Source organism: Daldinia childiae (genome assembly GCF_008694065.1).
Source record: "Daldinia childiae strain JS-1345 chromosome Unknown Scaffold11, whole genome shotgun sequence".
Classification (NCBI taxonomy): Eukaryota; Fungi; Ascomycota; class Sordariomycetes; order Xylariales; family Hypoxylaceae; genus Daldinia; species Daldinia childiae.
Genome location: NW_022984652.1, coordinates 336,899 through 361,289, shown reverse-complemented (window position 1 = coordinate 361,289; position 24,391 = coordinate 336,899). Strand labels below are relative to the sequence as shown.

At 45.4% G+C, this 24,391-nt stretch overlaps 8 protein-coding genes across 8 annotated transcripts; 4 read left to right on the top strand and 4 right to left on the bottom strand.

Annotated features, from left to right (window-relative positions):
- Positions 1-1,246: 1,246 nt before the first annotated feature.
- GL218_08105 (NADH-ubiquinone oxidoreductase 10.5 kDa subunit) lies at positions 1,247-1,718 on the bottom strand (the record flags this gene model as incomplete). Its single annotated transcript, XM_033584894.1, has 4 exons — positions 1,247-1,308; positions 1,366-1,398; positions 1,460-1,566; positions 1,633-1,718. The coding sequence occupies 4 exons, from the start codon at positions 1,716-1,718 to the stop codon at positions 1,247-1,249; spliced, it is 288 nt and encodes a 95-aa protein (XP_033441005.1).
- A 605-nt stretch (positions 1,719-2,323) lies between these two features.
- Positions 2,324-2,916, top strand: GL218_08104 (putative mitochondrial pyruvate carrier 2; the record flags this gene model as incomplete). The annotated part of the gene is made up of 2 exons (XM_033584893.1): positions 2,324-2,526; positions 2,622-2,916. The coding sequence occupies 2 exons, from the start codon at positions 2,324-2,326 to the stop codon at positions 2,914-2,916; spliced, it is 498 nt and encodes a 165-aa protein (XP_033441006.1).
- A 1,400-nt stretch (positions 2,917-4,316) lies between these two features.
- On the bottom strand, positions 4,317-12,695 carry GL218_08103 (Chitin synthase regulatory factor 3; the record flags this gene model as incomplete). The annotated part of the gene is made up of 5 exons (XM_033584892.1): positions 4,317-5,328; positions 7,127-7,774; positions 9,707-9,824; positions 9,894-12,197; positions 12,251-12,695. 5 exons carry the CDS (start codon positions 12,693-12,695, stop codon positions 4,317-4,319), a joined length of 4,527 nt encoding a protein of 1,508 aa, XP_033441011.1.
- Positions 12,696-15,229: 2,534 nt separating this feature from the next.
- GL218_08102 (Assembly factor cbp-4) lies at positions 15,230-15,834 on the top strand (the record flags this gene model as incomplete). Its single annotated transcript, XM_033584891.1, has 3 exons — positions 15,230-15,279; positions 15,389-15,573; positions 15,695-15,834. The coding sequence occupies 3 exons, from the start codon at positions 15,230-15,232 to the stop codon at positions 15,832-15,834; spliced, it is 375 nt and encodes a 124-aa protein (XP_033441012.1).
- Positions 15,835-16,101: 267 nt separating this feature from the next.
- On the bottom strand, positions 16,102-17,292 carry GL218_08101 (Ribosomal lysine N-methyltransferase set11; the record flags this gene model as incomplete). Its single annotated transcript, XM_033584890.1, has 2 exons — positions 16,102-17,115; positions 17,173-17,292. 2 exons carry the CDS (start codon positions 17,290-17,292, stop codon positions 16,102-16,104), a joined length of 1,134 nt encoding a protein of 377 aa, XP_033441009.1.
- Positions 17,293-18,262: 970 nt separating this feature from the next.
- Positions 18,263-20,421, top strand: GL218_08100 (LEC14B protein; the record flags this gene model as incomplete). The annotated part of the gene is made up of 4 exons (XM_033584889.1): positions 18,263-18,443; positions 18,504-18,632; positions 18,692-20,137; positions 20,225-20,421. The coding sequence occupies 4 exons, from the start codon at positions 18,263-18,265 to the stop codon at positions 20,419-20,421; spliced, it is 1,953 nt and encodes a 650-aa protein (XP_033441010.1).
- Positions 20,422-20,983: 562 nt separating this feature from the next.
- On the bottom strand, positions 20,984-21,428 carry GL218_08099 (putative protein transport protein Sec61 subunit gamma; the record flags this gene model as incomplete). Its single annotated transcript, XM_033584888.1, has 3 exons — positions 20,984-21,024; positions 21,084-21,170; positions 21,347-21,428. 3 exons carry the CDS (start codon positions 21,426-21,428, stop codon positions 20,984-20,986), a joined length of 210 nt encoding a protein of 69 aa, XP_033440982.1.
- Positions 21,429-22,966: 1,538 nt separating this feature from the next.
- On the top strand, positions 22,967-24,151 carry GL218_08098 (putative rrm domain-containing protein; the record flags this gene model as incomplete). The annotated part of the gene is made up of 2 exons (XM_033584887.1): positions 22,967-23,415; positions 23,476-24,151. 2 exons carry the CDS (start codon positions 22,967-22,969, stop codon positions 24,149-24,151), a joined length of 1,125 nt encoding a protein of 374 aa, XP_033441081.1.
- Positions 24,152-24,391: the final 240 nt, after the last annotated feature.

Sequence of the window (24,391 nt, the reverse complement as noted above, 5' to 3'; positions counted from 1 at the left end):
GGAAGCAATACTACTACTGGTGAAACTAATAAGGCTAGCCATCAATTATCATAACGACACTACAATAAGCCTAAACTTAGAGTATCCTATCGCCTTATCCTTTACTACACAATCCGTCACGGAACCCTAAGAACATGCCGACAAACTAAAGCATGATGTGGCTACGTACACTATCGAGCAATTCGTGGGCGTTACCAGACTCATCCTGGTAGAGCATTATCAAATTGCTGCTGATACAGATTCGATCAACAAGAATCGACTGTTCACGGCATACTATATTTCTGACGCCAGTCCAAACCCCTTTGGCCAATTCAAGTCCTGGTCTTACTAATGCTGGTCCTTCTTACACGGGTCCCGTCGGCTGTGGTGGGAGAACATGAGCCGATATATCATCCTCTTCCTCAACATGGCTTCGTACCAACCCTAACACTAATACCAATTCCGACTACCAAAGATAACTCTCTCCTACGGGGATATATACTAAGGAGGCCATATTAGTCATCCATAACACAAACTTGGACTCAGACCTGGACCCAGGGAGGAATTATACCTCAGAAGGGGGTCGGGGTTGGGGTTGGTGGTGAACTGGTACCTCCCATTGTAGAAATGGCTCCTCAACCTCCTAATAGCAGGGAAGAAGGTGGTAAAGACAAATCCTTCTGGTAAGGAATCCACCATGGGGGCAAACATCTTATATGGAGACAAAGATACTAAGAAAACACCAACACATTACTTTAATACATCACGAATCTTGGACGTTAGCCGAGCGATAATAAGAGACAAGCACATTAATCGCCCGCGAAATCGAATCAGATACGGATGTCGCCTCTGATGACGACTACCTAATCTGAGCCTTACACCAGGTCGAGAATACCAAGACAGGCATACCGACCATAGTATTTGCCTATTGGGGTCCAAATATAATAGACCTTACAATGTCGTGGGACACACAAGAGGCGTGCAAAATAGGGGCGGTTTCTCAACTAAATGACTACTTTCCGAAATTGCACTGTCTTATCATGCACCTTCGACCCGACACCTCATGTTAAGCAGAATTATGGTGTTTAAATCTATACTGTACTATCATTAATAATAGGTAGCAAAAACAAAAACGAGAATCAGAATGGGAGTACACAAGGAGTCTTTATTTTAGACAGGGTCTTGTTCTCATTATGGTAACATAGCAAGCAATACGAATAACTAGGTACTTATTTCTCATAACTAACGCCAATTATAAGTAAAGTGTTTATGCAGTCTCGCTTCTGACTAATTGTGCAACCGTGTCTTCGATTTGTTTATCCGTGAGTCCTATAGTATCATTGTCAGCATGTACTTCCTTGACATTCGCGGGAATCAGTGAAGTACCTTCTAATGACTGACTCTTCTCCTTTCCAAACTCTGTAACCATAACTCGTTAGTATTTCCATTGTTTCCCCAGGACCGAATAGCGCAAACGAACCATATCTCGCATAGACCTTGGGTAAGGTGCCGGAAGCTTCTCGTATGAGGATAGGTGTGAATGGATTGTTCTTCTTCATCGTGGGGTATGCTCGGTTCAAGAATGTCCTATATGTTACAACACAACATTGTCAGCCACCTTAGCATCGGGAGATTACTTCAATTCGCGCTCACCTCGTCGCAGCACTACCCTCTCCAGTATGGCAGAACAAGAAGCGAACCTCCTTCAGGGCCTTCGTAAAAGCATACTTGCCCGACATCTTTGCGATTGGCGCTCAGCGATCAAAGATGGCAGGTCGGGTCGGGATGGTGGAGGTTGAGGTTCGCTTCAGTTGGTAGAATGTTTAAAATGGGCTGTAGTTCGAAGCTTTAGTCAGAAACCGATGAATTAACGATTGACGTCGGCAAATGCATAAAATTTACCTCCGATGCTACACACGCTGACACGCCACTTATGCAAGATTTTATGCAAATGCAAGGGGTACTTCCAATGCCCCAACGGTTGCCGGATCTATGTAACAATTCAATCAATTCCTGTCCAACAACGGGTCTAAGTTTAGATACGTATCTCTTATCTTCGGAACCCCAACTAAAATTATCCTAATATCGGACCTAGGAATTAGAACCCTTTCCAAATTCTTAATTCTGACAACAACTCATCAACTTCGAAGGTCCCGAGGACAAAGCGGAAAAAAAAAAGGCGAGCAGGCTCACGGTATTATATTTGTTTATTTTATTTTTGCCCTCCCCCTTCTCGCTAGTACCACACGCATTTGCATATTCCTAAGAAACCTGCCCATTCATCCATCATCCATCCCTCCCTCACATTAAAACCCTTCAAACCGACCAATCCCCAAGGAAAACAATGCCAGCCACCACCACTCTTTTCCGCGCCACCCGGCCCGTGTTCCAGCAGTCTGCGCTGCGCTCGGCCTTCCGCGGTAACTTTGCGCCCCAGACCAGCCGCCGCTTTGCCAGTACTGCGACTACCGGAGAGGCGGCTGCTGCACAGAGCTGGTTCCAGCGCATGTGGAACAGCCCTATTGGCTTGAAGACGGTGCATTTCTGGTAAGAATACCCCCTTCCGGATCGCCTACGCTCGTCCATCCATCTGCTATAGCGCATCTATATATATTAACGGCGAGATTGTTCGCATGACGCAGGGCGCCGGTGATGAAGTGGGCGATTGTCATCGCAGGTGTCTCCGACTTCGCGCGACCCGCCGAGAAGCTGTCGTTAACACAGAACGGCGCCCTAACGGCTACCGGTCTCATCTGGACGCGCTGGTGTTTCGTCATCAAGCCCCGGAACGTCCTCCTCGCCACCGTCAACTTCTTCCTCGGCTGCGTCGGCATCATTCAGGTCGGCCGTATCATCATGTACCGCAGCTCGCAAAAGAACCTACCCGCCGCCGCCGAAGACGGCGTCGCCCAAGCCAAGGAGGCTGTCAAGGCCTAAGGAGATAGAGCGGCGGCAGGCGCATGGGCTACGGAGTGGTGTATTTTTGATACCGAAGTACGGGGGGGCATTATGCATCGGGGAGGGCGGACGGTTGCATGACGGAATGCTGGCCGGCAGACTCGGACGAGTCCGGACTTAAAGTGTTTCGCAAAACTTATAGACTACGGGTTATCGATACTTTGTGGATTATCTTGCCTCGAAAACAGAGGCGGTTAGATGATGGGTTAGGTACATAGGGTATTCTCTCGTTGATTCTCCTAGGTAGCATGGTAAAGTCGGAAAAGGGGGGGCTTGCTTGTACCACCACTTTTACTACCCGGTGCATCAGAATCAGTTAAATATGGAAGTTTTCTATTTTATTTTGTTTCATGGTCGTAGTGTGTGCCGTCTTGTTAGGTATTTGCTTGAAATCAACAACGTGTGAAGAACCCCTGAAGCTTGGGATTGGCTTAGGATCGAGCGTTAAAAACATAACACATCGTCCTCAGTCTATTTCATTCCAGTCTATAAAAATATCTAAGAACTACGTCTCTACAATACACCCCTTGTAATAATGTTAGTTTTTCGGACGTGCACGATATAGAACAGAGCTTCTAATTCTGAATAGAACAACGCCTCTTAAAACATCTCAACTATTATACCAGGGTTTTATAGCATTAAATACCTTGAAACGACGTTTTCGAAAAGCTATGTATAACCATTTTATAGGGCAGCAGTAGATATACGCTTCAGGATCTCAGCGAAGTAGCTCTAGGGGTCCGCTGAATAACATTATTACAAGGGGCGTACTGTAGTTAATAGTGGGCCTATTCCAATAGTAGTTACTCTGGATATGGTTGATCTATTAGTGGGACTAGCAAGATCCTATATAATAGAGAGCATTTTTTAGCCAGTTTCTCCTAAGTCAAATTGGATTAACTACGGCTATTCAGAACGATAGCAATAAACTTCTCTATCGTATATCATCGCAATATACCCATTGTCTGTCTCAGTTGCTTCACCACACACTAGCTCATATTGATATAATCCTTAAAGTATCACCATATGTTATGCTATGTCATAAAAAATTTGCAAAATATTTTATTTTTAAGAGCTTATACATGCATCATCATGACTCTATATACCCAGAATCTACTCATAAAGCCGAAAATATCAACATTGCTCCGTCTGATAGCCCATAGGTACGATCAGTTGATCATTTCTAGTATAAAATGATCCCAAAGATTGTCTCTAATAACCAGAAGAGCTCAAATTTCAGCCCATAACCCCGCTTGAAGCCACAGCGATGCTCGCATGTAACTTTCATTACAGGTTTGCCCAGAAGCTACCTGCAGATCATTAAGTCGAGCGTTCCAAGCTAGGGTAAGATGCGATATAGACTTACTATAAGAAGCTGATTAAGCATTGCGGCAATGAGGGCAGCGACAAAAGTAAATGGCGCAGGGCTTCGCATCCACATCTACGATAGTATATTTGTTGTAAGTGGCGCAGGATTCGTAAAAATCCTTCACCTGGACATAGTCGTCTTCATGAATACTAAACTCGTCTGGCGTCAAGTCGTCGTTCATGATGGAAAGGGGGTTAGAGCCACCCCATTGTACGGACGGATAGCCGGCCTCCTTTTCATGAGCGCGCTCATGTCGCAATCCTAAGATGTGTCCCAGTTCGTGGCAGAAGATGTTAGTCATCAGATCATACCGGCCATTGACCTCTATGAAAGCCTGTTCATATACCACTAATCGTCGCCCAATCGGCGTCGTGTTAGGGAAAAAAGCAGTTGCTAGGACATCTCCACCGCCCGCTGAGTAGATGAGCTGGAAAACGGCTTCTTTGTGGTCCTCAACTCTCTTGAATCGTACACCGAACCGTCCCTTATTCCATTGTTCGACCGCAGCATCCAGGGTTTCGTTGGCAATTCTTGCGTACTCGGTGTTGGATCTAAAACTGTGACGATCCACGTTGAATGTGATTTCGGATCCTCGCTTCCATCGGTAAATGGTGTTGTGACATCTCTTACCGCATACTTGATGGAGACGGATACTGCTGATGGGCGTTGCCTCAGTCATGCAAAGATACGAAGATGAATCTGCCTTTTTAGTTGGGCTCAGGACGTTCTCAAAAATGGCATCAACTTGCTTCAAAGAGTGATTGATCTGGGGGCTAGGCTCGGCGTCAACCTTGTCAAGGTTGATCGCATTGCTTTCAATCCCTACATCAGTGCTATTTTGAGCAGGAACATCCTGCTCAAATAAAACATCGTTGCATATACTGAGATCAAGTAAAAAACTGTCCTGGGTTTGCTTGCTCTTTGTGGCATGCTTCTCTGGGCTAACATCCTCGCTGTTAGGATAGATGAGGATTTCACTGATTGGGGTCCTCGGTGTCGACTGGCAGTCATTCCTGTCGAGACTAGAAGAAGATTTGCAGCTAAAGCTAAGGGTGAATGACCCATCAGCTTCAGTAGATTCCGTAGGAAGGCTTGCGTGTATGATAGGCTCAGAGGTTAACATGAGCTGCCGGCCGAAAGCAATGGTCAATTATATACCTAGGTAGACAGGTTTGAGGATTTTAATTATCTTACTGGGCTCAAATCCCTCTCATTTATTTGCCCTTTATTCGTATCTTCGCTGCTGGCCTCTATTTGGCCGGAAAATTTACTCTTGCCAGTTGCAGCATTTCCGTCTCCTTGAATCTCACCAGAGGCCTCGATGGTATTGTATGAAGAACAGCAAATTTCATCTTTATGAATACTTGATTAGTTCCTTCGCATGACTAAAAGTGTAGTGCAATTGTTCGAATGGAAGGATATGGCTCAAAATGGAAAGCTGTATAAAGGAACTGAGAGGCAAGGTAGGGACTACTCACCAGTCATGACGTTTAATATTTACGAATAACTACCTTTGTCGAGGAATCTCTTCTATAAGCGACTATATTGGTAGGTGGTATATTAATTCTGGCAAGATAAGATATTAAGAGGAAAGAACTGCGTAATTCATATAGAAGTTTACCTTCGAAATTTATAGATCTATATACCCGCACCTTTTGTTCCAATTTTCTTAGAAACCAATGCCATTTGGCAGAGATGCAATGCAGGGTATGCGTGTGATGGCGGGTTAAACAATTGTATTTATTAGTGTATTCGTAACTTCAACTTCGAGAATCAGCACGTAAATGACAGGGTGGGATGACCCACCTTAATGAACTACCCTGTAAGGCGCTAGAGTACCCCTGTTCTTGAGGGCTGAAATACTAGGATGCTAAAGGGCTAGGTACCCCTGTTCTTGCGGGATGAAATACTAGGATGCTAAAGGGCTAGGTACCCCTGTTCTTGCGGGATGACCTCAATTATTCTTAAATATATAATACTGTAAACACGTACGCTCGGAACCGGAGATACCTTTTGGGTACTTATACATTGACGTAATCTCATACAAACAATATAACCTATACGTACACCTATTTAAGTGGTAAAATGGCTGAAAAGTGGCCAAACTGTGGCTTGCGTGACCGGAAGGTGGATATTCCGGTTCCGGCGAATAATTCTTTTTTTTGGGTGTTCTTATTTTATTTTAAAACACATGTAATAAAAACCTTTTCAATGAGACACCATCTTTATGACCTTGGACAATGCGCTTGTTCCTAGCTATACTTTGATTAAATATATTTTAAAATTAAACTTATAGAATTCCGTAAGGTATTTAGTGATGGTTAAATAACAATGCCACACTACTTTTAATTTTTTCTTCAACTAAGGAAGAATTGTTCTGACTTATAACACTAGTATAACTAATACAACGTAAACAATTTTCATATGAATAGCACAGTTCTTTTAGACAACAGGAGAATTGTTTAAATACTGCATTTTAGAAGCGGATGACTTGCAAAGAGATATGATATAATAAGGTATAAGGCCATAGGACCTTAACAGAAGTTTATCCTAAGTTGTATATTTTCTTCAACTTTACCTCCTCTTTTATCGAAAAAAATCTAACAAGCATGCTCAAACTCCCTTGGGTCTTTGTCGATAATGATATACTTGTCAAACACATGGTTTTGAGGGTTGTAAAGTTGCCTCACACCTCTGTAGTCATCCTCCTGAATACACATCAGGCTTGGGTGCTCAAAATAGTTCATAACTGACGAGCTATTACGTCTGCCAATTAATAATGACGGACAACGCCGCTCATGCCGGTTTATGTCTGCAAACTCGTGTCGTAAACCAAGTATGTGGCCGAGTTCATGGCAGAAGATATTGGCCAGATACTCATAGTATGGTTCTTCTTTGTTGAAACACGGCGCACACACATATAGTCGCTGCTTTTCTGGGGGATAGCCTGGGAGGAAAGAATATGCCTGCAGACCAGGATCGTACTTGCTTGAGTACACAAGTTGGAATACGGCTGGTTTATCGTCTGTGACTTTCTCGAACCGTATACTGATCTTGCCTTTGTTCCACTCACTAGCTGCCTTTTCGAGACTCTTAACCGCATGCTCAGCATCGCAATTGTTGAGAAAGCTGCTCCGATTAACATTGAATGTAATCGTGGACTCCGGTTTCCATCGACATATGTACATGCCATGTTCGATATGCGCAAAGATGCTTGTGATCAGGTCTGGCTCTGTTTCGCAGCGGTATCGACAGCCATTTGACCACTTTGCAAGACCGAGAGAATTTCTGAAAGAGGGTTCAACATGTCCCAAGGCCTTGGAAGCGCTCAATTTAGGTTGCAAGTAGGCCTCGTTGAGATCAATTGCATTGTTCTTGACCTTGATATCCGTACTGTGCTGAGTTGATTGCCCATCATCACTCTTATGAATGGTGTTGAAGTAAAGGTATGGCCCATGACTGTAGTTCCTGGAAGTGATTAAGTTTAACTCATCAGCTTCAAGAGGGCTTTGAGAAAGATTCGCGTATATGTCACTGCTGGGTCCCCCATGTCTCCATACAGCTATCGAAGGCTTGCCGCATTTGGCATCATGAGCAAGAGAGCAAATCTTATCCTTAGTTACTAATATTAGATGATTAGCCCAGTTCGTGAAATTGTGTAAAGGAACGCATGTATTATTCCTAGCCACTAATTAATGCCTAATGATTAGTTCCATTACCTTAAAATAAGGTGAGGTTTAAATTATATTAGGTAAGTATATAAAAAAGAATTAAAAAGGTTTATGGGGGGTGGAGGGAAAGGGGAAAGGGGCGTTGGGTTGGGGGAGGAGAGTATAGATTTTGAACCCCGCAAATTATGATAATAACAAGTAATATGCAGAAACCGAGAGGGCACTACTTACTGGAAGCCATATTATGTATCTGATGTATTCTGATAGCAAATTGATATTAAGCTAGCATTTTCTCACATGGAGAGACGAAGAACTAGATCATTACCAGCGAAAGAAATGAGGAATTTATATAAAGTCTACAGACAAACTCCAATTGTACATGCAATGGCTGGCTATGTAATGATACTTGCATCACTTCCCAGATCCGAAATACCTTTGTCCATTCATAGGTAAGTCGGCAAAAACGATACATAGTGATCTTACTCCGTCTGACCTACATATTTGCTAGCTCATTTGCGTTTGCCCTGATTGGCCATCACATATCAAAAAGTGGCAGAAGTCGGTGGAGAAACAATTGATTTAAGGGTTAGCTACCAGAGACGGACCAGGATACCCAATCATCCTACAATTGTTTCCCACACAGGTAATACCTACCTTATCCATGGTAAGAAGAATCTGCCATGCCAAGTGTGGTACGCACCTAGGTACGAAGTACATTTGAGGCTTCAAATCAAAAACGGCTGTGCCACATGTGTACCCTAGATGCACATTACTACCTAGATCCTCCTCCCAGGTTAGTAACTTAAACATTATAACAACATCAATAGAATACAATATTATGATAAGTCAATAACAAAGCAGGTTTTTAGCAGATCAGGTTAGTTCTAAGTCAAGTTAACTAAGCTATGAACTAACATGTTAAACTTGCTAATAATTAACAATAATTTGAAACTATTAGTGGTGGTATAGTATGAAATGAAAGTAATGTATGGTAGTTAACACTGTGAGCTAGAGTTTCTATCAAAGATGCTCAATCATCTTAGTGACGTAGGCACTCTTAACAACAACAAAAGCCACAAGTGCAATTTACCTAATTACAACATCCAGTATTCACCTAACTATTTAAAATAACATACCCCTTCTACGCCACAAAGCTTACAAACGAACCTACGACCAGCTAACCACCGAGGTTTAATCAATGTATGAATCAACAATAACAATCGAGTAGAATTAGGTATCTTGAGTATCTTGAGAAAAACAAAATGCCCTCCGCATGGCAACTAATCAAATAGCCAAATGCTGCAAATGCACGCGTTAATGGTATAATACAAGGTATATCGAATCATGCCGAGCCCACTGTCTTCTACTCTGCAAGTTTTTTTTTTCAAAGAGGAAAATATGACTGTCCGTCTAAATATTACGGCCTAGTCGATAGAAACCCATATAATACCGAGACGCCAGCCTGCGGGAGGTTACTCTATATACCGGTTTCTGGATACAAAATGTGATTTATTCTTTAGCACATTGCTGATTACTAGCCTCCGCAGGCTTATCCACTTCGTCAATGAATGGGTCTTCAAGAGATGACCTATTGATCACTCTCAAGGTCCGTTGAGGTCGCCTTAAGCTGGTAAGGGATGAGGTTCTGGACGAGAACTGTTGCTCGTCACCGCTTTCGTCAATTTCGGGCGGTGTAGTGGTGATCCGAGTGTTCTACATCACGGAACACTCGCCCTCTTGCTGTTTGCCGATTTTGCTTCGGGAGATGCGTTCACGTTGACGAGGTCCGCTCCTGCCAGATCGTTTTAGATCTTCTAAGCGCTCACGAGCCTTGGGAAAATCCTGGCCTATATCATCGTTAGCACTAGTTTACCCCAGGTATAGACATAAAATAAATTAGTTGAGAGAAAACTCACTTGCTGCTCTCCAGTACCATCGCTTGGCATCCTCAAGATTTGCAGGTACACCGATGCCAACCTCGGTGAAATAGCCCATTGCGTACTCCGCCTTTGCTAATCCAGCCTGGGCTGCTTTTCTAGCCCATAAGTACGCTTCGGTATCACTTTGCTGCAAGACACCCTCGCTCCCTGTTAGATACCATCCGCTAAGAGCCAGTTCGGATTGGTGTTCCTCTTGCGTGGCAGCTCGGCTGTACCACATGATAGACAATCGTGGATCGACAGGACATCCCATTAGGCCATATTCATAGGCACATCCCATCCTAAACTGGCTGAACTTATACCCGAGCTGAGCAGCCTGTTCGAACAGTTGTAGGGCATATGCTTCATCGCGTACGATTGCATCATTCGGTTGCGCCGACTCATATAGCAACCCTAATTCGTGTAGTGCATGAGGATTCTCGGGATCTGCGCGCTCTGCTGCTCGCTTCAGCCATCCAACGGCCTCCCTCGGGTTCTTAGGCTGACCAAGCAGTCCCTTTAGCATGATCATTCCAACCTTATACATCGCGGGAGTATCCCCGAGCGTCGCAGCGCGCTTATACCACTGGATCGCTTTCAGCGGGTCTTTCCGTGTGCCACCTCCTTCATCATTGCCGAGCTCGCAGCAGACGGCTGTCCGATAAGCTGCCGCGGCATTTCCCAATTTCGCCGCAGATTGGTATAGCGTGAATGCTTCCTTATGATCCGAATCGCCAAACATGCCACGGCCTATGCAATCCGCAAAAAAGAACATAGCATCCGGATTTTGAGCACTGGCAAGTTTCTTTAATATTTTATGCGCATCCATCACGTAACGTTCACGAGATCTAGCCCTTGCTTTCTGGTCAGGAAGTCTAGGTACTAAGACATCCGCCGCTTCTACAAGTTTCTTCGCTAGTGTGAGAGCGGATTGTTGATCGTTCGGATCACTCTTGATGATAGTCCGTAGGCGTTCTAGCTCCTCAGGTGTGACGGGAGTCTTTTCGGTAACGGAGGCTGGCCGCCCATTCTGTGGGGGTGGGGGGAGCCTGCCTTGCGGTCCGGCAGCAGCGGGTGGCGTATCGGCACTGTAGTTACGAACTGGGGCAGGCTTGTCATTTAGGTTCACCATGGAATTTGGCATCAACCCAGGCCTAATGGGTGCTGGATGTCCAGAGCCTGGCCCGCCTTGGGGGGTTCCTTGAGAACTACGTCTCGGAGCGCTTGGGGTGCTGGGGAGACCTGGGCCGGCACCCGGGGGCTTATATGCTTGAAATCCACCTGGTGGTACCGGTGGCATATCACCAACCATTTCGAAGACAGCTGCTTGAGGTTCACGTAAGTTTGGTTGCGACTTGGCCCTAGACACTTCGGGCTGGCGCGCTGGTCCAGGCTGGTGCATCCCCGGTTGGGCAGGACGTATATGCTGATCGAGCGATTCTCGCGGATTCTGGGAAGGAACCGCATCGAAATCTGGGATTTCTTCGTGGTATTGATTTCCATGCGGACCATGAGGACCATGAGGACCATGCAGACCAGGTGGGCCAGGAGGGCCGGGAGGATACTGTTCTCCGCTTACCCTCTGGTCGTAGTATGAGTCGTAAAATTCACCAAAGGAACCTCGATCTGGTTGGTCGTTCCATCCTGGAGGCTGTAGTGACCCATTATCGTACGGCCCCGGAGGTCCTGAAGGTCCTGGAGGCCCGGCAGGCACTGGGGGGCCTTGGTCGGGATACATCCTCTGGGGTGGCGGTCTGTTTCCCGAAGCGGTCGAAGGTCGAGGAGGGGGATAGTTGCGCCCAGGAGGACCGTTATAAGGTGCGCTATCCATACGTGGCGGCGGTGGCGGCATGGCGTTTCTCATATAATCATTATTTGCGGGCATCGTCATACTCCTTCCAGGCGGTCCAAATCCTCCATCCCTAGTAGGAGACATCGGGGGAGCATAGCCATCATCTGGATAGCCATAACCTTGATCGCCTGGTGGGCCTCGTCTTGGATCCGGATATCCTTGTGGAGGCGGCCCTCTCCCTCCTCTTTGACTATCCATAGATGGACGTCCATAATCATCCATTGTTGGCGCTCGCCTAGGTCCCGGCATAGGTCCAGGTCCTCTGGCTGGCACTGAAGTACTTTTAGGAGGCATGCCCGGCCTCCCATCGTTCAAGTCCATTCCACCCATTCGGTTTAGGACATCATTCTCTTCGTCAAGATCCGTTCTTCTGTTATGTCCTGGGAATACTGGGAATGGACTACCGAAATCTTGCTCGTTCGGGCTTGCAACGTTCGGGCCGTAACGGTCTACGGTAAAAATTAGTAATAATATCTAAACCTATAATATTTCATCTTCTCACCGTTCTGATCCAAAGAACCAGTGCGGCCCGGAGGCCCTGGTCGGCCACCTCGACTAGGAGGCGGGTAACCTCTGCCGCCGGGACCTCCGGGACCTCCAGGGCCACCGCCACGCGGAAATGGAGGCCCACGCATCGGACCTCCTCTTCCACCAGCACCGGGTGGGGGAGGACGACCGCCTCTACCGGGAGGACCGTACATATCTTGCGGAGGGTAACCTTGATTGGGCGGTGGCCGTCTACCATAATTCATATCTTGAGGCGGCGGACCATAGTCCTGCTGATAGCCGTTGTCATATCCATCGTATCCGTAATCATAGTCATCTTGGTATTGGTTGTATTGTTGCTGTTGCGGTGGATATCCATCCCTTGGGGGGCCTCGAGGTACTCGTGCTGCCGGTCCTGCGTAAGGGCGCTGCTGATCTTGATATCCGCCATTGTATGCCATATTTGCGACTCGATGCTCAACGTTTTCCTGCTTGCCAACGTAGGATGCCACAAATTCTCCAGAAGCTAGCGCTTGATATACTACTAAGCCGTCTCCTCAGCACAGCCTTGTCCCTTTCCTATATAGCAATGGGGCAACAGAGTGCGATGGTCGAAAAAGGTTGGTATGTAGTAAGAAGCTGTATTCGGCAGCGTAAAAATCGAGTATAAGTCAAGGCTCTGGGCCGTCGCAAGTGCTGGGGTTGTTAAGCCGTGGGTCTATTTGGTACCTGAATGTTGTGTTTCGGCTCAGTAATGATCGTCGGTTTCGGCAGGCCAGCGTATGCAAAAACGCGGCGAGTCTTGGCTTGGGATTGGTTGGCAAACTTTGTCCGAGACGCGCTGTAAGCTCGAACTTTGATGCTATGGCACGGTCTTTACACCTCATACAAGATTGAATAGTGAATTACTCAAGCTCTAATATACCCAGTACTGCTCTAGTACTGCTCTCGAATGAAGGGATGGTCCGTTTCGGAGAAGTCGTGATTTGGTAAAGAAAGGTGACAAGCTAGCGCATTATATAAAGTGAATGCGATGTCTGAATTGAGGGACTGTTTATGTATTTAAATGTGAGCGACAAAACCTTATATCCTTCACATCTCAACTCGGTAATAAGGCGTCAGTAGCTTGTCAATAAAGTTTTTGTCTAGAGGTTCAGAGAAAAGGGATCCGAACAGCGAAACTTTCGCTAATAAGTTAATGATGATGTGAATAAGGAATAGGTAAAAATAAGTCGTGATGAAAGGAATGTATTTAGAGTCAGCGAAAAAAGTCGCAGAACAACAAGCATTACCCTTTCCAACGGAGTCAAGAGAGACCAGTTCCCTAATATTAATTATTTCTGCTCTGCAGAGGGTGGAAGAAGAATTATGTATGAATAAAATAAGGACGATCCTTTTTGGGGGGATTGGTACCTTAAAGAAATGCGGAAATTCAAAGTCGAGACGATTCGGCAAATCGGGAGTACAAGGAGACTTTGAGGATCCTAATAATATTATGAAAGTAACACTGCAACCACTGGTAACTTTAGCGTCGCAACTGCCCCTCTACGCCGAATGGCAGGTGCATGGTTAACATATCCGTGTCCAAGTGGGATGTTCTCGCGCTAAAAAGGTACATCTATTTAATAGGTATGGGATCATGTACCTAACGTAGTGTTTTTGTTGGGTAAAGTTACTTGTCTTTAGGTTGTATTTGCACAGCCATAATATTGAATGATTGCATAGATGTATTTGAAGCTATTTTCCTTTACAGTTACAACATATAGGATTTGGAGGCCTGAGAATAAATTCCACCTCGTACCTCTTCACATCTTATCCGATCTTTCTATCCCTCTATTTTTTAATCCACCTGTATGTGTACCCGATCGAAGGAATACCTTTAGTAGGTGTATGTACCTAGGTACCTATGTATGTACTCCTTCAAGTGTTTTAACTTTGGCCGGCTTCAAGAATGTCAGCCATTTTGCTCTTCTCTTCTTATGGTTTGTCTATAGTTAAAACAAGGATGGGTACACAACAGCACAGGCTGCACACGGCGCTTGCACTAGTAACAAACATTCATCGACCGCAACGTAAAAGTGTTGATTAAAACTCTAAGAGACATTTATCAAACTCAACCTCATCTGCATGAAAGATAAATAAATCCAGCATTATAACTTTACTACATAGTGTATAGTACACATACGCACATATCTTCGTCATATGCCAAGCAAAGTTACAGTATCAAAATCAACTAGGGCTGAATTCATAACAACACTTGATTGGCTTGCTGATCCCATCGGATACCTTACAGAAGTAAAGCCAGCCTCATCCGCCCCCTGTTAGCATGAACCGACTTGGCCACTTGCAATGCCGGGAACCGGGTGAAGTCCCTCAAATGCCACAGATTTTAAAATGCGAAAATTGAAACATAGCTAATACTTCAGAAATGGATTTAACTTCCATAATAGCCCATTACCTACATAGGTATACCTAATATACCTTATACCCATACCTAATGCTCATGCTACTTTCATAGATTATGTTTGTTTCATGTTTGCTTTCTATGTATGGAATACTTCAGCTTATAATATGCTATATGTATGTCATATCGAGCCGCCGGGAGGATCCGACCCGGTGAGCGCTTTGGAATGGAAAGGCGATATGTTTTAGCCGCGGTTAAAAATAATATAGCAAATACGCGCTGGTTACCATTCATTAGACGATATCAATTATATCCTAAAGTGCGCTTAAGATTCTTAATGTAAAGTTAAAGATATGTATTTGAAAGGTTGCGATCCAATGGGAGGGAGAGGATTTGTGATAACAATGCCCCACCAGCCATATCAAATTATGTAAGAGAGGACCCTGAACAATGAACTTTCGTCATTGACCATTAAACTATTAAACCGTACCCAAGCAAAGAGCACTTTTAACTTGCGCGGGCTTTTTCCAAGACTTTACCCGCGTCAACTATATGCCACGAGCCTAACAAAACAACAACGAAACTCACAAGATGGCAGTTAGGTCAGGAAGGCTCGGGACATGGCTCAAGATGCTTGCTGTGTAAGTAAGCGCGCTCTAATGCATCTACCCACATGATCTACCTCAAGCAACTATACAGCCACCAATCTCAAAAGTAAGCGCCGCATGGCTAACCTATACGAATCCACAGCGGCGGCGCAGTTTGCGTAGGAGGTCCCGCGTTCGTCATATGGGTGCAGCCGACCGACGAGGAACTCTTCAAGAAGTATAACCCGGAGCTGCAGAAGAAGAGCTTAGAGCGGCGGTACGAAAAGCAGAAGGATTTCGACGACTTCGTGACCCAGCTCAAGGAATATTCGAAATCAGATAAGCCGAGTACGTGCGATATCCTTTCAGTCCCGATTCGATGTCGAATCTTCCCCGCGCAACGTAGCTGTCTAGATGATATTGCGAGGGGAGACGGGGTTTATACATGCGCGTACTAATATATTGACAGTATGGATGGTACAAGAAGAAGCCGCACGAAAGCGGAAGGAAGAAATGTTGCGACAAGACTTCTTAGGAGCCGAAGAAGCAAAGGCGAGAAAAGAGGCCTTGAGGAAGGAGTCCGGACTATCGTCTAGTTCTAGTAGTTGAATGATACCGCCTGTATGTTTTACGAAGCACAGTTGTATTATAAGATACTGGGGCAGGATCTTGAAAAGGAAAAGCTGGGGGTCAAAAGGCATTATAACAAGGCGTTTGGACGAAAATCGGGCGCAAGTCATTTGCGGTTTGCAATGTATTTCTACCTGTATATACGATCATGAACGCCCATCAATGTTTTATTCGTTTAAATATAAATGCTAATGTCTAAACTTGACCACGCCGAGTATTTGCGGATTTGCCTATCTAAGTAAACTTCTATTCTTCAAGACATACCATAAGACGTACAATATTCATGTCGACCAGGTCTTGAATCTGTTTCCACCTCTTAATTAGGGTCTCCTTTTGCTGCGGCTCACCAACATCTAGTGACTGCGCCTCGGATATCCTCTTTTCGGCAATATTCCTCTGTTCTTTCAGCAGCTCCAAGACTAAACGATCTACGTTATGCTGACTGCGCTCCCCATCGTCGATCCCATCCACGAACCTCTTCCACTCCCTAACTCCACAGCATAGCAATCTTGCCGCAACCTGTGTCCTATGGCATACCATCTCCCGGTCTAAGATGTACTTTCCTAGAAATCCGACTTCCTCCAACCTCTCCTTCTGTCGTTCGCTCAATCTCGAGAGCAGCACTTCGTCAAGTAAAATCTCGTCCCATCGATTCTCGTCCATGGCGAATCCGTATTCGACAAGTAGGAAATCCCCACTATGTCTACCATAACAAATCTTAACCTCATCTCCCTGTGCATATGCGCATGTGGCCTTGATAGAGAACCCCTCGTCATCAAACGCTACGTTGCAACCCCCGATATCGGTGTGGTTGAATAGGTCTGCAACGGGCTGCAGGCACATGTGATCATCTTTGGATCTCTTTTTCAACTTGTTATTGACGTAGTAAAAGGTTCGTGTGTTAACCAGCATCCACGCATACCTGTACCGCGCTTCGTCTAGCTGCTCGGGGAATGCTGCCGAAACGGCTGCCCAGTCAAGCTTGAGTTTAGCTTCTTGCTTCAACAGCAGGTCTCGTGCCGATGGGGGCAATAGAGCACGTAGTCCCTGTGGCCATACCAGTGGCATACCAGCGAAGTCTTCGGGAGTTGGACATACTGCGTTCCAGATCGCGTACTTGGAAGATGCATCCAGAGCTAGATCGGCAGCTAGAAGGCCATGGATAGAAATGGCCTTCGGGAGATGGCGAATGATGGGCTTGTGAACCGTGTCTATGCTACGAATGCAAGATGTAGGAATATCAAGGATGATCTCTTCGGGCTATGGGCTATGTTAGTTTACAGCCTTAAGAACAACTCTCAGCACAGTGGAATAGACCTTAATCGCCCGAGTTGCAACTATACCAATACCCCTACCAGGGATACGTTTAGGCTCGATAGCGTTAATCTTAACGCCTTTCTCTATAGCCCAAGCGAGGAGCTCTTCGTGTGCTTCCATGGTTATATAGGTATCTGGGTAGGTTACGAAAAAGAATTTAAACAGATGATTTCGTAAAGAAGGTAGATAACAAGAACGTGATTATGAAGGAGACTATAACCGGCCCTGCCTGCCATGACTATATATTGAACGCATATTTGTCATAATAGCTTTAGCAAACATTGAGTTGGCGATGGTGCAGGCGTAACTGACAGCAGAAAAAGATGGAAGAATTTTGTGCTCCCCAACTCCGGTACTTATACAGAAATTTGCGAAACCAATAGATTAATAAATAAGAGGTAACATGATATAGCCACAGTATAAAATCAACGATATATAACGAATGACATGCATTTTAAATTGTTACCGATGACTATGTTATTTTTCTATTTCTATCTTCTATAACTGGTTTATTAGGTTCTTTTCATCATCCAGCTCTTTTAAGTATAATTCTCTCAAATGTTCTTAAGCATATATTTAAGTCAGTATTTCGGGCAAGATATATATTTATTATTATTACTTCTATCCGCCTTATTTAATATGTGTATTATCTCATCGAATTCGTTACATCAATCATAATATTCCGAGTTTGTCATGTAGAAAATAATATGGTGTGCCGGAGATGTAGCCGGCTACAATTCTTCTTAAGTCCGGGGTAAAAGCCGATGACATCTCGGGTGTTACCATGCACTAATAAGTCAATAATAAGGAACACCCCGCCATAAGTGTAGCTTACGGAACTTCGGTGTCGTCATATAAGTTTCAGGGACCTTACCTTTAGACCTTATTCTAGCAATACCAACCTATCAATTTCTTAATTTAGGTACATCAGGTAGTTTTCTGCTGGTTTAGAGCTTCCTTCTTTCAAATCCCTCCATTCAGCATCCCACCAACAGCCAAGCAATCGGAGGGATACCGGAGAGATATCGGAAGGACAATTACACTAACACAATCTACCCGACGTATCTATAACACTTCTAGTTTAGACACGATGAGTAGCTCAAGGTCATCAACATCGGAAGATCTGGAGGCGCACTTCCCAGAGTATTTCGTCGACGCCGAAAATGATGACGACGAACGTGATCCCGAATATGAAGAAGACGAAGAGGAGGAGGATGTAGATGAAGATGATATGGAACACGACTTATTTGAGGATGAAGATGAGTTTCATGGTATGCGAGACTCCCGAACGTGTTAAAAATTCTACAGCTAGCTAACAAATACATATCCAGATGCCGAAGAGGGGAGTATCCAGTTCGTGGTAGAAGGCGACGATGAAGAAGGCGGTAATGGAGAAGGTTCTCAATTATCCGATGCTGAAAGGGTTGCTGTACAACAGCGTCTAATCAACTTAATAAGTAGTGCGTCCCAAGCTATTAGAAATCGATCCATTGTGAACTGACAGCTGATAAATAAATAGGCCGTCGTACTGGCTTACTATCGCAACGACAAGTCCTAGATTTCCTCCGAAGATCAAACCTCGGTCACTTGGTATTTGGCGAGGGCGAAGATGACGACGATGAAGAGATTGGCTTCGGGTTCCGGAGACGGAGGCGCGAACTAGACCCGGATAGATTTCCTAAAGTCCCAAGCGACGAGGGGAGAAGTCTCATGAACTCCGGTACGTTCGGCGCGAATGAGACTCCATCTTCTATTAGCTCCAAGAAGCAAATAGCTCGCCGGATACTAGATCGTGAGCTAGGAATTGGGAGTAGGAGATCTCGCCAGATCAACCAAAGTATGATGGCGCAGTCTATGATTCCTAGCTCGGATGCCGAAATGATTATTAATTACGACGATAATGTCTACTCGGGTCAATTCTCAGATGATGGCAACTTCTACTTCGCTTGCGTTAAAGATATGAAGGTTCGCATGTATGACACTTCTAACCCGTATAGCTGGCGGCATTATAAGACAGTCCCATTTACGTTCGGTTCTTGGACCTTGACAGATGCATCTCTAAGTCCAGACAACAAGTGGCTAGCGTACACATCTATCCAGAGCAATGTATGCTTAGCACCGACCGATCCGAACGACACGGGTGATCCATACATGTTAAATTTATCAGAAAATGGGAGGGTGGGTTGGCGTGGCGGATTTGGTATCTTTTCGATCCGATTCTCAGGCGACGGACGGGAGCTAGTAGCTGGAACGAACGCAAGTTCTATCGTCGTATACGATATCGAATCGCGTCAGGTGTTGCATACGATAGAGGGCCACGATGATGATGTTAACGCGGTGTGTTTTGCGGATAAGTCATCACCTCACATCTTATACTCAGGTAGTGACGATGCGACGATTAAAGTCTGGGACCGACGGAGTATGGGAGACGGACGAGAGGCTGGAGCATTTGTGGGCCATATTCAGGGTCTAACATATCTGGATAGTAAAAACGATGGCCGATACCTACTAAGTAACGGCAAGGACCAGAGCATGAAGCTTTGGGATCTGAAGATGATGTACACGACAGCGCGATTCCAGGAGCTCAACCCGCGGCAACACACACGATACACCGAATTCGACTACCGCTGGGGCCGGTTTGACGATGCCGACTGGTTCCCACATCCAAATGACAACTCGTTGGTAACCTTCCGCGGCCATGAGGTACTGCGTACCCTAATCCGCTGCCACTTCTCGCCACCCGGTAGCACCGATTCTCGCTATGTGTACACAGGTAGCCATGACGGTAAGGTCTACATATACAATATGGATGCTACCATTGCCGGTATCATCGACGTTCAGAAGTCTACACAGGCATTACCTCAGACCGGCGCCGAACGCAGGTCCTACGGCGGGTATAGATCTCAAGGTTGGTCGACAGTGGTTAGGGATGCAAGCTGGCATCCCACCGCCCCTTTTATTGCTGGTAAGTTCAAGTTTATATATATTTCCGTCCCCTATTCGAGGGACTACTAGGTTGGTAGTAAAGTGGGAGGCTAATTTTGAGAAACAGCATCGTCATTGAACGGCTGGGATAACGCCCTGGGTACGGTCACGTTGCACTCATTTAACGAGTCCTCGACTGATGAGGCTGAACCACGTATGGGCGTACGTTATGACGAGAAACTGAGACCAGTAGGCTCGGGTCGTCGCCCCGGAGGATATTCTGAGGAAGAGGACGATAATGAAGAAGATGATATTTTCACCTAGTTAACGAATTTGAGACGAATAGTATGGACTGGGAACGGGTTTTTTTCGGAGCGACATATCCTCTCTACTTTTACGGCCGTTATGCCTCTAATTTGGCTGTCTCCTTTTTATATTTTATCCGACACTAACTTATGGACACCTTAGACGAGGCGTTTGTGTTTTTAAAGGACATATGGGGATTTAGGGGGCATGATAAATATCAAGGCGCACTGGCTAATTATCTTCAAGTTCGCTCATTTTGATGAAGCACTGAAAATCAATTTTATACAATGGCTAGAGAGATGCCAACGCAGGTACAGCAAATACAGGAGCGTTTTTTTATGACCTCGAGCTTGCGTTCCCCTTTGTGATTAAATAATCGAGTAAAACCTATAGCTTTTTCTCGACCCCAACCGTGATGATCAATCATATATCGTATAATGCGGCACTAGTACCGACATTTTGTAGCATGTGTGGTATTATGAATGTCTTTCTTCATCCTAGCCTTCACTATACACCGCTCCCTGTGTCGTACATCCCAGCCAACCCAACTCCGCGCCTCGAAATCTATTTCTTGAATCTTTTATGCAGCTCCGACTAGGATGTTGTTGACGGGGATGTGAACTATGAGTAGAATATTAGTAAGGGACTCCTCTCCTTCGTAGATGGGAGTGAAGCCATACTTAGTTTTATCAAGTAGCCAATTGCGCCCATGACTAGGAAACCAACACCAACGGCCTTGCTGATCTGGATGAACTCGCGCTTGTCGGCTGTGAGATAAAATTGTTAGCATATTCGTTCTTATTTTATGTCTTCGCTGTTCGGCCTCTGTCTTGCTTTACTTTGCTTTGCTTGTTCCTTGTATCCGTCTACTCGACTCGCGGTAATCAAGCTCCACAGACATAACACGGGGTATATGGGGGTATGGAGCGAGGGATATACGTACGCTTAGTGCATCGCGTCATGAATTGCGTGCCGTCCTTGACGAAGTCCCTGGGGATTTCGAGGAGATCTTGAACGTCCGACATTGTGGATAAGTGGTGGAGATGATCGTAAAGTTGTGATTGAGTTGGACAACTTCGTGGAATGATAAAGAAGAAGTGTTTTGTCGGAAGGAGGAAATCGAATTGTTGGCTTGCTAAGGAAAGGAGCGAGAAAGAATTGAAGGTGCAAGTAAAGTAATAAAGTGGTGATGGATTCGGCCAGATTTCCTAGTAAATGTTCAGGTACATTATCTCCAAATGCGCTAGCGTGGAACCTTGCCGAATGTACCTTAGGTAGTTTGCAATCTGGCCTGGCCAGCAAAACATTAAAAAGCTACAGCTGCATGTGCACGTGAGTTAAGGGTATCCCTCCTGTACATGTACCTAACGGATAACCTTTTTAGGCAATGCTACCTCAAGTTTAGGTAAGCACAATCAAAGGACGTTGAACGCTAAGCGGGCCAATACCGGTTGCTTGTTCACAACCTACCCGCAGCCTCATTTAAACATCTAAAATAGTGGGTCACCTACCCCCCAAAAGCTCAGCCCGTTCTACCGATTTAGCGATTTAGCGCTAGACCTTCGGGCTTGAACTCCCCTTGTCGCTTCCAGTCGGCGGTTTTTAGTTGTCGAGTCCATCTAAAACCGTTTCCTGTCAGAAACAGCGAAACTTCCAAAGTTCAACAACGGCAAGCACAAATCAATCCTGCTTCATCCCATCAACCACGTAACTGTCAACATTGCCAGGTGTAGTGTACCGACTGACTCATTCCTCTATTACCCGACTATGTGTATCTCTAAGTAACACCTTACCCAAGCCGCTTACGACGCGTTGCAACTCATTTCCTCCTCCCTCTTAACTTTTGACTCTTAACTCTTTAGGTCATTTTATTTATTTATTTATTTTCTTTTTTTTAACCCGCATTTGACTATTCCATAAGATCGAAAAAGGCATTAATTATTCCCGGACCGTTCAATTATCAGGTCACAGGACACTTTACTGGGGGATACGTTTTCTACTAATACTTCCATAATATCGAGCAATTCTTAGGAAAACTTGGGGAACCGTTCTACATCTTTTTTCTACTTCAGACTTCAGATATCGCGCTGCTTGTACTCTATTCTACCCTACACAACCATCATTTCTGCAGTCACACAACAGTTTCAGACATTTGGGAATAAGGGACCTTGCGCACGCGCTTATTTCGAGGAAGGCTGCCTTAAAGACTGCAAGCACAGAGCTTCGTCTTTGATATTTCCATTTATCCAGGGCCTTATCGTCTTGCAAGGAGGATAACCTGCTTTAAGGAGCTCAGCTCATAGGAAATATCTATCACAAAGGCTGATAAGTGTACGTATTTAATACCGTGAGAAATCTCTTTTCCTCTTAACTATTTCTTCTCTTATCCGGTCGAGGATTCAAACATGTATTTCTTGTTGACTGATGATATGGAGTGGAAGACGACAGGCACTTGTATCTACTCTGAATACATCCTCACTTGACAGACATCAGAGCTTCAGAACTACCTTTCTTCTTAGTCTCATTGATATTGCAACGTCCTTTTCAACAACCCTTTTCCGATATGGCGGACGAGGACTTCGAGATTGACGTCTATGGTGACGCGAACGACGCGAATGACACCAACACCAATGTGGATGTCGATGACTCTAGACTCGATGATTCGAATAATCATGCTTATGAAAACAACTCTTCTATAACTATTGCCAACGGCTCTAATTCCGAATCTACCACACACGCACACAACGACGATTACGACAACGATCAACAAAACATGGATGCACAAAGTAGTAGCGCAACGCCCACCACGTCATATCCACAAGGCGTCAAGCGTAAGGAGGTACCCGGCAGCAGACCCATCGACCCGGGTGCTACCAGCGCCTTATTGCTCTCGGAACTGCAATGGTGGACTACAGATGACGAAATCCGCGGTTGGATTCGACAAGCCTCCTGCGAGGATGAACTGAAGGATATTACGTTTAGCGAACACAAAGTTAATGGCAAAAGTAAAGGGTATGTAATGTTTATTTATTCGGTAGAGCTAGCGTTCCTTTACTAATATCCTCGTTATAGTCAAGCCTATATCGAGTTCGGCTCGAAAGAAGCCGCAACCGCCGCTAAGCACCAAGTAGAGCACGCTGCGGCCACGTCCACTCAGCCAGGTGGTAAGAAAGTTACAGTCATATACACGTCGCATACAAACAACCCATTCAAGACTTTACCAAAGGATGCGCCTGCCCGAGCCAATAAGGATGGGCAAACCCGAGGAGGTTCTAATGCGGGAGGATACAACGACCGTGGCAATTTTAGAGGACGCGGTAACTTTGCTGGCCCCCGTGGAGGATTCAACCGCAATTTCTCAAGCAATATGGGAGGCGGTTTCCATAACAATGTCCCTAGCGGATTCAATAACAACATGGGAGGAGGAAACTTCGGTTTTAACAACATGGGTGGCGGTGGCGGCGGCGGAGGTGGAAACTTTGGCTTCCGTGGTGGAATGATGCCCGGAGGAGGTATGGGCGGAGGAATGCGTGGGGCTGGTATGCGCGGTGGACGAGGAGGAGGTGGAATGAACCCTGGTATGAACGCCGGCATGAACAACGGTATGATGGGCGGAATGGGTGGAATGGGTATGCCTTTGATGGGCTTCCAACAGCCGGCACACTTTAACCCGGCCTTCTTCAGCGGCAATCAGCAACAATCCGACTGGCAGAACCCCCACGGAGCGAAGCGGCCGCGCGAAAACTAAAGACAGTATAACTGTCTAACACTAAATAACTCTTCACACAAGAGTTAAGGTGACTACTACCTATTTAAGTCGAACATTTCGGCGCGGGATAGTATTATGGCTTTTGCAGTTACGGAACCAGTTTTCAGGTATTGTAGACAGGGAGGAAATATGGACAGATCAGCAACTAAGTTGCAGGCAGGCTGGTAGGCAGAAGGGCCGTCTCGGTTTTCAGGGGATTACGGTCAAATTCTCCGGTCA